The sequence below is a fragment of the Schistocerca nitens genome, chromosome 5 (assembly GCF_023898315.1).
Source record: "Schistocerca nitens isolate TAMUIC-IGC-003100 chromosome 5, iqSchNite1.1, whole genome shotgun sequence".
Classification (NCBI taxonomy): domain Eukaryota; kingdom Metazoa; phylum Arthropoda; class Insecta; order Orthoptera; family Acrididae; genus Schistocerca; species Schistocerca nitens.
This window is the reverse complement of record NC_064618.1, coordinates 847,740,852-847,755,772: the sequence shown is the minus strand read 5'-3', so window position 1 is coordinate 847,755,772 and position 14,921 is coordinate 847,740,852. Positions and strand designations below refer to the sequence as shown.

General features: G+C 37.7%; 1 protein-coding gene across 1 annotated transcript in view; it reads left to right on the top strand.

Annotated features, from left to right (window-relative positions):
* The window catches only part of LOC126260755 (titin), a 530,053-nt gene that overhangs the window by 121,014 nt on the left and 394,118 nt on the right, over positions 1–14,921 (top strand). The window contains exons 29-35 of the mRNA XM_049958094.1: positions 622–765; positions 5,111–5,368; positions 5,731–5,874; positions 6,443–6,700; positions 8,873–9,016; positions 11,662–11,800; positions 11,938–12,194. Of these exons, the coding sequence (XP_049814051.1) occupies positions 622–765; positions 5,111–5,368; positions 5,731–5,874; positions 6,443–6,700; positions 8,873–9,016; positions 11,662–11,800; positions 11,938–12,194 (1,344 nt within the window). The remainder of the gene's footprint in view (positions 1–621; positions 766–5,110; positions 5,369–5,730; positions 5,875–6,442; positions 6,701–8,872; positions 9,017–11,661; positions 11,801–11,937; positions 12,195–14,921) is intronic.

Below are 14,921 nucleotides of genomic sequence, written 5' to 3'. Positions count from 1 at the left end.
AAATTGTATACGAATTGTGGCCATGTTTAGGGATTATTTTGACTAATGTAGTGTCACGTGACCCTACTCAGGACTGTGGATATGACCGGAAAAATTGGGGTCTTTGGTCATTGTCCATTGTGGTGGTTGGTTGGTAGTGGCAAAGTGCCGTGAGTGTAAGCATGGACGCCAGTGTATGTGAAGGAACAACGTGAAAGTTTGTAGGTGCGAGACAGTAAACAGTGTACGAATTGCACCGATTATTATTTATACGGATCGGATTTATTTGTGAACTTAAAAATGCATGGCCACAAGGTTAAAGTGTTTCTTTTGAATAAATAAGTTTCAATCTGAACGTGTATAGTTCAATTCACTGTTGTTCAAAAGCTAGCCAATATATGACTCAATAGTAGGGGCGCAAATGGAACCATTCACTACCAGCCCCCTTTGCAGATGCGCCACGTGAAAAATAGGTAGTGAACGAGTGTGAGTACAGTTGCAATGAGATGAAAAGATTTTAGCAGAAACAGAAAATTGCCCAGTAAATTAAAGATAAACTATTAAAACATATAATAAATTTGTTTGGGAGTTTCTAAGTCACTGCACATCCAACTATTTAAGATGTTTCCTTTGTCATTTCAGCAAATCGTGTGACAACTATGCATGATTTTGGATATGTTGCACTGAACATGAAGTATGTTTACCCCGAGGACTCAGGCACCTACACTTGCCGTGCTATCAATGAACTTGGACAAGCAGTCACTTCAGCAACACTTGTTGTTCATTGTAAGTAGCTTTATAGAATAGAGGATGTGGGCAATATTTAAATATGTTCATTAAAAAAATGGATTCTTTGTTTTATATCTTTCTTGTTATTGTGAGATTTTTTTTTCGCAAACTTTAACTGAGTAAACTGAATTTACTATCGCAATATCACAATGGGAAAGATACTATTTTAAACAAATTTAATTCTTGTAAATAGTCTTCATGGATTTGCCACTGGATGACATTGTGCAAATTCCACAATATTTCGTCAGAGCAATTGTCCGACATCTTCAGGTGGTTGAACTTTGCTGGTGGCTAGATACTACTGACTGTACCCATACATCGTTGCCTCTGTATATAGAATATGCTTGCAAAGAATGCACAGGCATGGAAATCATGCATGCACAATGATTTGCAGATAGATGACGCCATACTCAAATGCCCTCTGCTGAAAATTGCAGAGCAACCCCCTGCGTGTGCATTGTATGCTACGTTTACTTACACTGCGGCCCGACGTTACTACTAAAAAACCACATTAGACCAATGTTATGGCGGATCTGTCATCAGAAAATTTTGATTTGTCAGACAGTTTCTCTGAGGAAATATTGTGGAATTTGCACAGCATCATCTGGCGGCAAACCCAAAAAAACTATTTATGACATATCCGATGGGAATGCTTGAAGAGTCAAATTTTATTCTTGTTGGTGAAGTAGAACAGTATTTTAATTAAAGGCAAAGTTTTGCTTTCAAAGTCTTCCTTTTTCTTATTTTTAAAAGTGATGTATCAGACTGAAGAAACAAAGTGAATTAGGCTGAACAGTAGGATCCAGTATTCATTTGCTTGTGTAGTGTAACAATGGACTGTAGAATTGTATGACATGTAGATGATCCTAATGCACATTGAGCTTGCATGCTACTTTAATAAGAGATAGTCTGGTATGTTGATCACCTTGAGTGTGACTTTTTAAGTGGTTTTCCACATTTATGTATGGGGGCACAATGCAACTCTGCTTCTTAAATGCAGTACACAAAGACAGTTGAAACACAAAAAAATACAGGTTGTAGTCCACCCAATTCACAGACTGGTGTTGTTTATGATATTCCTCCCCTTGAATTAAGGTGACATTTTGCCAGCAGGAAGGACATTTGGACACAAAAATGAGTACCAAATATATGATAGAAAAATACACATCAGTTGCATCCTCTGCAGTGAATCAGATAATAGAAGAAAGAAAATATGTGATCCACTATTCCCATCAGGCTTGTATAGTTCATATGACAAATAAATAAAAGTAATGTTCATTATGGCAACACTCCTGTGCTGTGATTATTAATACACTCCTGGAAATGGAAAAAAGAACACATTGACACCGGTGTGTCAGACCCACCATACTTGCTCCGGACACTGCGAGAGGGCTGTACAAGCAATGATCACACGCACGGCACAGCGGACACACCAGGAACCGCGGTGTTGGCCGTCGAATGGCGCTAGCTGCGCAGCATTTGTGCACCGCCGCCGTCAGTGTCAGCCAGTTTGCCGTGGCATACGGAGCTCCATCGCAGTCTTTAACACTGGTAGCATGCCGCGACAGCGTGGGCGTGAACCGTATGTGCAGTTGACGGACTTTGAGCGAGGGCGTATAGTGGGCATGCGGGAGGCCGGGTGGACGTACCGCCGAATTGCTCAACACGTGGGGCGTGAGGTCTCCACAGTACATCGATGTTGTCGCCAGTGGTCGGCGGAAGGTGCACGTGCCCGTCGACCTAGGACCGGACCGCAGCGACGCACGGATGCACGCCAAGACCGTAGGATCCTACGCAGTGCCGTAGGGGACCGCACTGCCACTTCCCAGCAAATTAGGGACACTGTTGCTCCTGGGGTATCGGCGAGGACCATTCGCAACCGTCTCCATGAAGCTGGGCTACGGTCCCGCACACCGTTAGGCCGTCTTCCGCTCACGCCCCAACATCGTGCAGCCCGCCTCCAGTGGTGTCGCGACAGGCGTGAATGGAGGGACGAATGGAGACGTGTCATCTTCAGCGATGAGAGTCGCTTCTGCCTTGGTGCCAATGATGGTCGTATGCGTGTTTGGCGCCGTGCAGGTGAGCGCCACAATCAGGACTGCATACGACCGAGGCACACAGGGCCAACACCCGGCATCATGGTGTGGGGAGCGATCTCCTACACTGGCCGTACACCACTGGTGATCGTCGAGGGGACACTGAATAGTGCACGGTACATCCAAACCGTCATCAAACCCATCGTTCTACCATTCCTAGACCGGCAAGGGAACTTGCTGTTCCAACAGGACAATGCACGTCCGCATGTATCCCGTGCCACCCAACGTGCTCTAGAAGGTGTAAGTCAACTACCCTGGCCAGCTAGATCTCCGGATCTGTCCCCCATTGAGCATGTTTGGGACTGGATGAAGCGTCGTCTCACGCGGTCTGCACGTCCAGCACGAACGCTGGTCCAACTGAGGCGCCAGGTGGAAATGGCATGGCAAGCCGTTCCACAGGACTACATCCAGCATCTCTACGATCGTCTCCATGGGAGAATAGCAGCCTGCATTGCTGCGAAAGGTGGATATACACTGTACTAGTGCCAACATTGTGCATGCTCTGTTGCCTGTGTCTATGTGCCTGTGGTTCTGTCAGTGTGATCATGTGATGTATCTGACCCCAGGAATGTGTCAATAAAGTTTCCCCTTCCTGGGACAATGAATTCACGGTGTTCTTATTTCAATTTCCAGGAGTGTTAGACAGCATGCTTTTTTCTGATATCTAGGATAATTTTGTGTTTTGAAATAGATAGAAAAGAATTATAGCACTTTCCTAAAGCAAAAAGAAAACAACTTTTTGCTTTTATTCTTATGTTTTATTTTCTTTCTTTATTTTACTTTTTAATGTGCAAGGAGATCTGTAGTATTAAATTGTTGCAATAACTAATCAGCTCTTTGCAGGCCGACATAGGACTCTATTTAGCTGCTGTTTATCTATACAGATAGAGTTCACATTTATGAAATTTACAATACTTATACAATAAAAATAATTACCTATTTTTTGCAAGGAGTGTTTGTCATAAAAATATGTTTATATTCTTGCAAAAAATAGGTAATTATTTTTATTGTATAAGTATTGTAAATTGCATAAATGTGAACTCTATCTGTATAGATACCGTAAACAGCAGCTAAATAGAGTCCTATGTCGGCCTGCAAAGAGTTGTGACAAAGTTTTTAATGGCTTTCATGTTGCCCACAGCACATGTGTGCTAGATAGGTTCTCTGGTGAGGATCTCTGCTTCAAAATACAACTGTGGCGTTTGCATTTATATTTGTCTTACTAAGGGAATCTTTGAATTGTACTTTTTAGTATTTTAGAGGTGCATCTATGACCCTTGATTAAGAAAGATGCTGCTCAGGGCAAGGGGAAAATAGGGACTATGAAATAATGAATATTATGTTGTTGAATCTGAAACAAGATAGACTTCCGCTGTTTAGGCTGAAAAGTTACAACCAAGGAAACAAAGATGTGAAAAGCACTGATTAAGACAAAATGTAAGAATTTAGTATACTAACAAATGTTTAATTATAACAATGAAAACAATCAATTAATGATAAAATTATTTAATTGGATAGATAAAAAATCTACTCACCAAGTGGTGGCAGAACACACACATAAAAGACTGTTGCGATTGGCAAGCATTTGGAGCCAGTGACTCCTTCTTCAAGCAGAAGGTTTGAAGTGGAGGAAGAAGGGTGAAGGAAAAGGACTGGAGAGGTCTAAGAAAATGGGTAGATTTCGGGAAAGGCACTTAGAACTGCGGGTAAGGGGGGAGACTTGCCATATGAGATGAGAAGGAAAAACTGGTTGTTTGGGACTGCATTGGACGAGACTTGTAAACCTGAGAGCTTAAAGGTGGAAGACAGGGCAATTTGTAAGACAGAGATTACTACTAAAACATTAACTCATGCACTATGTTTTAGTAGTAATCTCTGTCTTGCATATTACCCTGTCTTTCACCTTTAAGCTACTGGGTTTTCAAATATCATCCGATGAAGTCCCCAACAATCGGTCTTCCCTTCTCATCCTGTACGGTAAGTCTCCCCTGATCCGCAGTTCTGGGTGACTTCCCCAAAATCTACCCATTTTCCTAAACTTCTCCAGTCCTTCACCCTACTTCTTCCCCTTCAACCCTATTGCCTGAAGAAGAAGCCACTGGCTCCAAAAGCTTGCCAACACAACAGTCTTTTATGTGTGTGTTCTGTCACTGTTTGGTGAGTAAATGTTTAATTAGATTATTTCTATGTAATCATTCCAAATGCTTCTTGTAAGAAATAGAATTATCAGTGCAACGTTGTTGCAGCCAAAGCATCGTTGCTTCTGGAGAGCCAACATGAGGCTGCACTGCAGAAACTTCAGCAGCTTGAAGATACATCACGGTATCAACGGCGTGAAGAGGAGGAGATTATTGTAACTCAGCCACCAAAGTTTACAGCTCAACTTAATGGACCCACAGAGCTAATTGAAGGTCACAGTGCTCATTACGAATGCCGCATTGAACCATATCCAGATCCCAACATGCGTGTTGAATGGTTCCACAATGGAAAACCACTACAACTAGGTAAATTGTTTCACACATATGGAGTAGATTCTTATAACTGATTTTCTATTTGCTTTTTGTTTGTTTGGAAACCATTTTTGCTGCTTTCTTTCTGAGTCTTGTCTTTGCAACATAAGTTTTTGTTTTAACTTAATAGCCATTAATTTATTATATAATTAAACTTCTAAAAATTGTTTTAGTATGTGACATTATTAATAGTTTCTCTCAAATGTTTTGATTGTCTGCTGCTATCTAATGGATTCCTGTTATATGCAGGAAGAGGTTTCTGCCATTTTCTGATTCTGTGTGTTACGTATTTGCTGAATTATTGTACCATAAGATTGTTGATTGTTGCTTTCATTTTCTTTTTTTGTACTGAACAGGTCACCGTTTCCGGACTACTTATGACTTTGGATTTGCTGCACTTGATATACTTACTGTTTATCCAGAAGATTCTGGAGAATACACTTGCAAAGCAACAAATAAATTGGGGCAGGCTTCATCATCCATAAAAGTTAATGTCAAATGTAAGTTTACTGTCTTAAAGTATGGGCAGTTTCCAAATCTTTTAAATATTTAATATAGTGTCTTTAATTAGGCTATTCATAGTAGAACTGTGATAAATAAACCGTTTCTGCACTTTATTTTTTGAAAATATGAAGGACAGTTTTTTGGTTGTGTACTTTTCAAATAACTCCTTATTTCATAATATAAAATTTTTAAACGTTTGTTTCCTCTTCTTACTGGAATTTTACATGTACCTGTTTCAACAGCATCTGATCTTGAGACTTTGGAATGCACATGAGTAAAGAAAACTTACTCTCTCATATTTTGGAGTTAAACTTTGGGTGGGATGCTGTAAAGTAAAATACTACAAAACTGAATATGAGAAATAATCCTTATAATTTTAAATGACAGTTCTAAATATTTTCTCAGGCAGAAAATTTAAATATCTGTTATCAGAAAATAATGAATAATAATCATCATTACTCATTAAAAGATTAAGAAGTTTTCTGTTCTGAGAACTAGAAGAGAAAATTAAACACTCATCAATACATTATACTGTAAGATATTTATGGGGAATTTTTTTAACAGCCCGTTCATCAATCATTTTGGACACCCAACATGAAGGCGCATTGCAAAAGATTCAGTATTTGGAGGATGATTCCCGCTACAAACGTGCAGCTGTTGAAGAACAGGTGATAGCTGAAAAACCACAATTTGGACGGCCATTACGAAATATTGATCGATTGCCTGAAGGACAGAGTGCTCACTTGGAGGCTACACTTACACCAGTCAATGACCCTACAATGCGTGTTGAGTGGTTCTGCAATGGCAGACCCATTCCTCAAGGTAAGACGTCAATACAAGCCAACTTTTTATGCTGTTAATTCATTATTTGTATGTGTGTAAAGCTAGTTTTATTTAGAGCTGGAAGTATGAGTTCTCTTCTTATTTTTCTGTACTAATTTTTTGTATTGGAAGGAATTTTTAGCCTGTTTCCTTGAGTGCGAATTGTGGTAGTACAATATGTAGTGCTGAGTGAACACACAAAATATTAAATCACACAATACTAGTAATCTATTGATTCTCCACTCATGTTGTTGTTGTTGTTGTGGTCTTCAGTCCTGAGACTGGTTTGATGCAGCTCTCCATGGTACTCTATCCTGTGCAAGCTTCTTCATCTCCCAGTACCTACTGCAGCCTACATCCTTCTGAATCTGCTTAGTGTATTCATCTCTTGGTCTCCCTCAACGATTATTACCCTCCATGCTGCCCTCCAATACTCCACTCATGTACTAGTTAATTCAAGAAACTGACTGAGAAGAACACTAAAAGGCATAACTCGAAACAGAGCAGTGAGAGTAGGCAAGTTTCCCTCAGAATAATTAAGATACTTGGATGAACTGACACTGGAAAAACTACTTTGAGGCACAAAAAATCTCCTCAGACTTCAGGAGCAATGTAATAATCATAGCACCAAAGAAGGGAGATATTGATAGATGTGAGTATTACCAAGCCGTAAGTTCAATAAATCCTGGCTGCAAAATGCTAAAATGGATTATTTATAGAAGAATGGAACATTTAGTAGAAGCCAACCCAGGATAGATCAGTTTAGATCCCAGAGAAATGTAGGCAATACTGACACTAAAACTTATCACAGAAGACAGTTTCAAGAAAGATGAAGCTACATTCATGGCATTTGTACTCTCTGCAGTCCTTAAGCTATCGGGGGGGGGGGACCAGAGTGAGAAAAATTACCTACAACTTGTACAGAATCCCAACTGCAGTTGTAAGAGTCAAAGGACATGAGAGGGAGGCATTAATACAAAATTATTGAGACAGGGTTGTGACCTATCCCTCAAATTAATCTATCTGAATTTAGTAACCTAAGGATAAAATTGGAGAAGGCATTAAAGTTCAAGGAGGAGAAATAAAATCTTTATGGTTTACCAATGACATTGTAATTCTGCCAGAGTTGCAGAAAAGACTCTGAAGACCAACTGAATGAAATGGATAGTGTCCTGAAGAGGGGTTGTAAGCTGAAGGTCAATAAAAGAAAAATAAGGATAATGGAATGTTGTCAAATTAAGTCAGTTGATACTTGGCAAATCAGAATAGGAGAAGATGCAGAAATTAGTAGACATGTTTTGCTATTTGGGAACCAAAGTAACTGATGACGGCAGAAATAAACATGATGTAAAATGCAGAATGACCATGTCAGGCACAGTTTTTTCTGAAAAAGGAGAGTATATTACATTGAATGTTGGAAAGTCTTTTCTGATAGATTATGTTTGGAGTGTAGCTTTATATGAAAGTGAAACATGGATGATAAACCATTCAAGCAAGAAGAGACTGGAAGCTTTTGAAAAATGGAACCACAGAAGAATGCTGAAGATTAGATGAGTGGATTTAGTAATTAATGAAAAGAAACTAAATCAGATGAAGGAGGAAACAGCTTCATGGTATAACTTATCAAAAAGAATGTATAGACTTTTAGAACACTTCTTGAGGCATCCACTTATAGTTAATTTGGTTATACAAGGAAGTGGGAGGAACACTTGAAAACAGTGAGTTGAAATGGATGTGAGTTGTGAAAGTTTTGCTGAGATGATGAAACTTGCACAGGATAAACTAGTGTGAAGACCTACATCAAACTATTCTTCATGCTGAAGACAACAACAACAACAACAACAACAATACAAGGCAAAACTGACTAAATATCATGTGAGGCTAAAAAACTGATGACAGGACACTTCTTTCAGTATTGTTCTAACGCCTTTCATCAGTAAATTTGTCTAGAGACTGCTGTTGCATATCTTTTTTAAAAAGTGCCACAAATGACCAAAACACATGCATTTTTTAATAATATCAGAATTAGTCTTGTAGTGAAGTTGTTAATCCATCAATTTGGAAGTGGTTAGAGATAAACAGAAGCTATTTGTAAGACAAATAGAATGTGTAGCATTCAGTTGTTGGCATAATTAATAAAAAAATTCTTCACATTTTTTTATTTCCTTACAGGTCATCGTTTCAAGACAACTTATGATTTTGGATATGTGGCACTTGATATCCTGTATGCATATGCTGAAGATTCAGGCACATATATGTGTAAGGCACGTAATGCAGTTGGAGAGGCTGTTACTACATGCTCTGTTACTGTTGAAGGTAATTTGTAGATTTATGTTGTCCCTAGAGTAACAAAAATGTCTATTATAAGCAACACGAACTTTTCATGTACGTGAATGCTTTCTTTATGTTGGCAGAAGTAAATATCATATCCACTGGGAAAAAATCTTTACAGTGACCTATTTAAATTTAAATAAATGCAAAAGTTTTTTAAATTTCAGATTTTAGATCTGCATATGTTTATTTTCTGGCATGTAACAACAGGGTGTATATGCAGACAAGGAAAAAAAACTCCTGAATTTCTCCTGGATTTCCCGTTTAAAAATACACTTTCTCACAAGTGAAAATACACTCTTTCCGAGTTAAATGATAGTATATTTTACTTCAGAACTGTAAAACTTATCAATCCTTTGAATGGTTATGGTTGTATACACTGGTGTAGAATTTAACAGCAATTTAGAAAATGAAAATCAGGGAAAAAACACGTTTTGGAAAGATCTTTGATGTGCAGCAACCTTTACACTGCATTTTTTCTTATTGAAAAAGTATAAATTCAAATTCTGCCAAACACCGCATGTTACTTTCCGAAGCATTGAAATCAAGATTGCAATCTGCTTTTGTATGCCAGTCAAAGCTCACGTCATGTGATCTCACCAGCTGATGACATTAGTTATTCAAATCATAGGACATAGAATGTAGTCAGCCAATAGCAACATCATTGTCGAGTAGCGCAAACACACAAACAGGAAAATTTAATGGTTTAAATTAATATACATAGTGCTTCTACAAGAAAAGCAAAGCTTTCACATATAATATTGGTCTCTAAGGTTAATAAGTTGCAAGAGAAGTTGAGCTTTCACATATAATGCTGATCTTTTTTGTGCTTGTTGCACTTTAAGATATATCACACAAATGTGCCAGGAAAATTTTTAATAACGACATATAAATGTCTGATCTTTTGGGCTTGAAATTTATATAAATGCCTCATCATCAAAAAGTTGATTTTTAAATGAGAGTCACATTCTCAGTGATTTAAGAAATTCACTGTACATTCTCACACATAGGTCAACTTGCATAAAAGGAAATTTAGTTTGAAAGTAATGCTTTTCAAATCACCATTTGATAAATATTTTCCCATGACCTATTACAAATAGGTTTGTTTCAGCAATTGCCAGATAACAGGCATCATCCCACTTGTGCAGCTACGATGATGTAGGAAGTCCATATGTTCGTACATGTAAAACATTAGAAGATCTTACATTATGTCATAAAAGAAACAAAACCTCAGACATACTCCAAGACCATTGGAATTTAGTGAGCAATACTAAAAAGTGCACAGTTAAAGTGCATACTTGAAGTACACATTTGTATGTCCAGATTCTCAGCAAAGTAGGCCTTGACCTGATATTAAGCTTTTCAGTGTGTTTTTCGGGATGTAAATTTTCTTGGAATACCAGTACTGTATTATTTCATGTTTGGTTCTTTATTACGGGATAATGCCATACATGCCAGAAGATGAAAACATGCACTTGAAATGCACCAAACAGTTGAAATTAGCCAACTGTGTGGAATTAAACACTTCATTTCAAATACATTGACTGTCTCATTGGCAAAGATTAATAAAAGCCAAAGACATGATGAAAATAAATCAGAAAAATTAATCGGGGTGCAGCCAGGTAGGAAATGCTTGCTGGAAAGCAAGGATAAAGGAGAGCTTAGATTGAGAGTTGGAAAAAGTACTAGAGGGATTAAAGAGAACAAAAACAGGATTATTGAGGTACTTGAGCGATTCGAGGGAGGTAAAAATGCAGAACCCAACTTAAACATTGTATAAGTAGAGTCAAATCTCTTTGGAATTCCGTTGGTGAAGTGGTAATGTATGCACCTGAAGTTTGTGGTGTAACAGTGTAGTTCTTATTTTCCAGAGTATTTATTCTGCAGATAGGAATTTCAAATCAATTCTTGTGCCTTTTTAATATGATCTTTGTGGTGTCGATTGTCCTTGTTGTTATCTGTTCCACCAATTTTCTTCATTATTCATTGAAAGTGAGTCTCTTCATGTGCAGTGACAATATTATGAAAAGGATAGGTTGCTACTCATCATATAGTAGCGGAGATGCTGCATCACAGACAGGCACAACAAAAAGAATACTAAACACATAAGCTTTCGACACGAAGGCCTTCTTCAGAAATAGACAATCACACACACACACACACACACACACACACACACACACACACACACACACACACACATGACCACTGTGTCTGGTTGCCGAGGCCAGACTCAGACCCAGATTCAGAGACAGTCATCATGCATATGTGAGCTGCATTTGTACGAATGTGTGTGTGTATGTTGTACATTTCAGGGGAATGCCTTGTGGCTGAAAGCTTGCGTGTTTAGTAGTCTTTTTGTTGTGCCTGTCAGCAACTCAACATCTGTCCTTTTCATAATATTGTCATTGTTCCAGCCTGGATTTTCCATTGTTTGACCCTTTATATGCATCTTTTCAAGACCAAAATTTCACATATTTTTCCGTGAGTATTTAAAGTGTGAATAAAGTAAGTTAACATGTATTCCTGTTTGCATTAAGTATATGTTTCCTGATATAAAGTGATAGACACAACTGAAATAATTGAAGAAAATTATGCTATTAACTTAATGAAAAAAATTTTTTTTGTAGCTAAATCTGGCCTCTACTTGGATACTCTTGATGAAAACCGCTTGAAGAAAATAAAAGACCTGGAAACATTTGAGAGGCCTCAAAAACCAGAAGTTGAACCTGAAATGCAAAAGCCTGTGTTCATTACTCCACTTGTCAGGTACACAAAATTAACACCAGTAACAACTGTGCATAATTTGAAGTATTAGAAATACTTAGAAATTAATTAAAATGTGAAATATTCTATTAATGCCTGGTACACAGTATTTACATAACAATTTTTCCTCTCATTTTCAGCTTAGAAAATCTGAAGGAAGGTGAACATGCTCATTTGGAATGTCGTGTAGAACCTATAAATGATCCTAATCTCAAGATTGAATGGTTTGTGAATGGAATTGCCATAAAAACAGGTCACAGGTTCCGTACTACACATGACTTTGGTTATGTTGCTCTTGATATTCTGTACACATATGCAGAGGACTCTGGAACTTATATGTGTAAAGCAACAAATTTGGTGGGAGAAGCTGTGAATACTTGCCAGATAACAGTTGGAGGTAAGCTTTTAACATCTTTACAGTGGGCTAACCTGAGCTGGAGTTGTAGTTTGTAGTTTTTGGAATAAAATGATGTAATTTGGAAAGTACATCAAAATGGAATTATTTGTTGAAACCACGTGTTGTCTGTATTTCTTTCTCTTAATGTTTGCCAGTTGCAGTTCACCTTCTATGTTCTACTTAATTCCTTTCTCTCATATACAATTGTTTATCTCCCAATACTGTGCTGTTCACTATTCATTACCTTTTGGTACCGTTTACAGTTTCTATTTCACTTCACTGTAACTCAGTGTACACTCTCTTGAAAAGTGTGTTATTAACTTACAAAAAGTCGTATCCTTTGCTCATCATTGATATGAACAGCTTGGTGATGAAAATTCTGGTCAACTTTGTTGAACATATTGTACAGTTTTCTTTGCATTGTATAACTTATATTTGCCTCAATGCCCTCAGAAGATGACATCCTTTTTACAATAGCCTAAAGCTGATAGTTTTTTGCTGTGCAGTTAAAATTCATGACTAGAGTTGCCTGCAGTTATTTACGGAAATTTGTATTATGCTCTGTAATACTGTATTTACTCGAATGGGGCGGGGGGATTCTCGAATCTAAGCCGCACCTGAAATTTGAGACTCGAAATTCAAGGGGAGAGAAAAGTTTTAGACCACACCTCCAAATCGAAATAAAGTTGGTCCATTGTAATGTGAGACACAATTTAAGTCGAATGGATGAAGATACAGCTACAGTAGTTTGGTTTGAGTCGTAAGCTTAACAGTTAAGCTTTACCAAGCAGCCATTGCTATGTGTCAGGTGCTCCGTCCGTATTTATACGGGTACCCTTCCTTTTTCATGTGCTTCATCTGGTTTGAATCGATTGCTTATTTTGCTTTGACCTGACAAGTGCCGTTCTCTTGGTTGGTTATGGGTTTTTATGTCACTCTAAGCTGAAAATGCATTATTGTGCTGTGTCATGCATTGTTTGTCGCATTCTGATAATGAGTGTTTACGACCTGTCGCCGCTTGCGGCATGGCTTGCTTTTGTGCGTGATACTGTGGCTTACAATAAAAAAAAGAGAGGAATTGTCTCATAGGCGAAACAATGGCAAGAACTGCTATTTGTTGTTATTTACACTGCTGCTTTCTTTGATGATGATCAACAAGAACCAAATAATAACTGCGTATGATAGAAGATGTTATGAACGAGAGTTTAGTGAAAATTTTTCTCCGTTAGAAAATATTCGCAGACGCCTCTTTAGTACATTGTATTCTGCACAGAAATTAGAGTCATCTTAGATTTAAAAATCTAGTCAGTTGCCGTGCTTAATGTCTGGTTATCACTATTCAGCATAAGAATAATACGAATATAAACATGACATGGTATGTATGTTCTTCCGCTGTTTCACACTAGTTTTGTAGTTTATTAGGCAGACAGCATTTAAATGAGATAGCAGCAAACACGAAAGAATACATGGCATAATATTTACATTCTTGTACCTTTTTTTAAATTTATTTACTGACGCAGAGGTTTTGGCGCTAGTATTTATCTTTATGCCTGCAAAGCATGCCTGTGTGGCACTCCGTATATTTGACGGCAGAAGTTAGTTGTGGCGGCACCTACCAACATTTTTCAGAACTTCCGCTTACTTTGCACTTGATTCTAAGCCGCAGGCAGGTTTTTGGATTACAAAAACCAGGAAAAAAGTGCGGCTTAGATTTGAGTAAATATGGTACTGCCCTTCCCAAGAAACATGAGAGTGAAGTATATGCCACTATACTGAAGTTTCCATGGAATTTTTGAATGTGCACAAAAATGACTTCAGTATTCTGTGGAATTTTTAAAAATTGGACTATAAAAATTGCTCTGAGTTACATTTTCAAACTATTTTGTGAGTGCGTTAAACTGGTGTTTTTCATTGAAGCTCTCAGAGTACTGAACAGAAAGAATATTAAAATTAACAGCATGTTAGCTGCTGTTAGAAATGTAACTGATTTTTGGGAATAAATGTATATTTATGTGCATTTGCACTCAGTGTACTATGAATTGTTGCATGGAAGCAAAGTTGTGGGCAAAAGATCTAAATGAATATGAAATTCTAGAGGTTTTTTGCACTCCAAAAACTATTGACTCCAAATCTGCAGTGGGATTGTTCCACTAGAAAATGCTGTAATATTGTATGCATACATGTGTGTTTAAAAGTCCAATTTTAAAAACATGATGTAAGTTAGTTAGTTTCATGTTCATGTTTAGTATTGTACCTTTAAACAGTTGGATATTCACGTAATATTACATCATTTTTCTAGTGAAACAGTCCCCCAGCAAACTTGAAGTCTGTGGTTTTCAGGGTGCAAACAACCTCTGGAATACATATTCATTTTGATATTTTGCCCACAACCTTACTTCCATGCAATGATGTAATCAGATCAAAAAGGAACTGAAAAAGGAAGCATAAATTAAAAGAAAACAGAAAGAGCTTGTAAATGTATTAATCACATATGGCCACATGAGGCATAATTTATTTGATTTAATGATGATGAGATGCCTAAATTTGTGATTCTAGCCAAGAAAGTCACGTAGTGCTGCTTCCTTTTCCTTTTTTTTTTTGGGGGGGGGGGGGGATTGGTTACTTCATTTTCTCAGAATAAATCAGTTAGTTTCACCAGGAATTCACTTTTTTGTGTAAATTATCCAATTTTAGCTGTCACATTATTTGCTGTACCTGATTTTATGG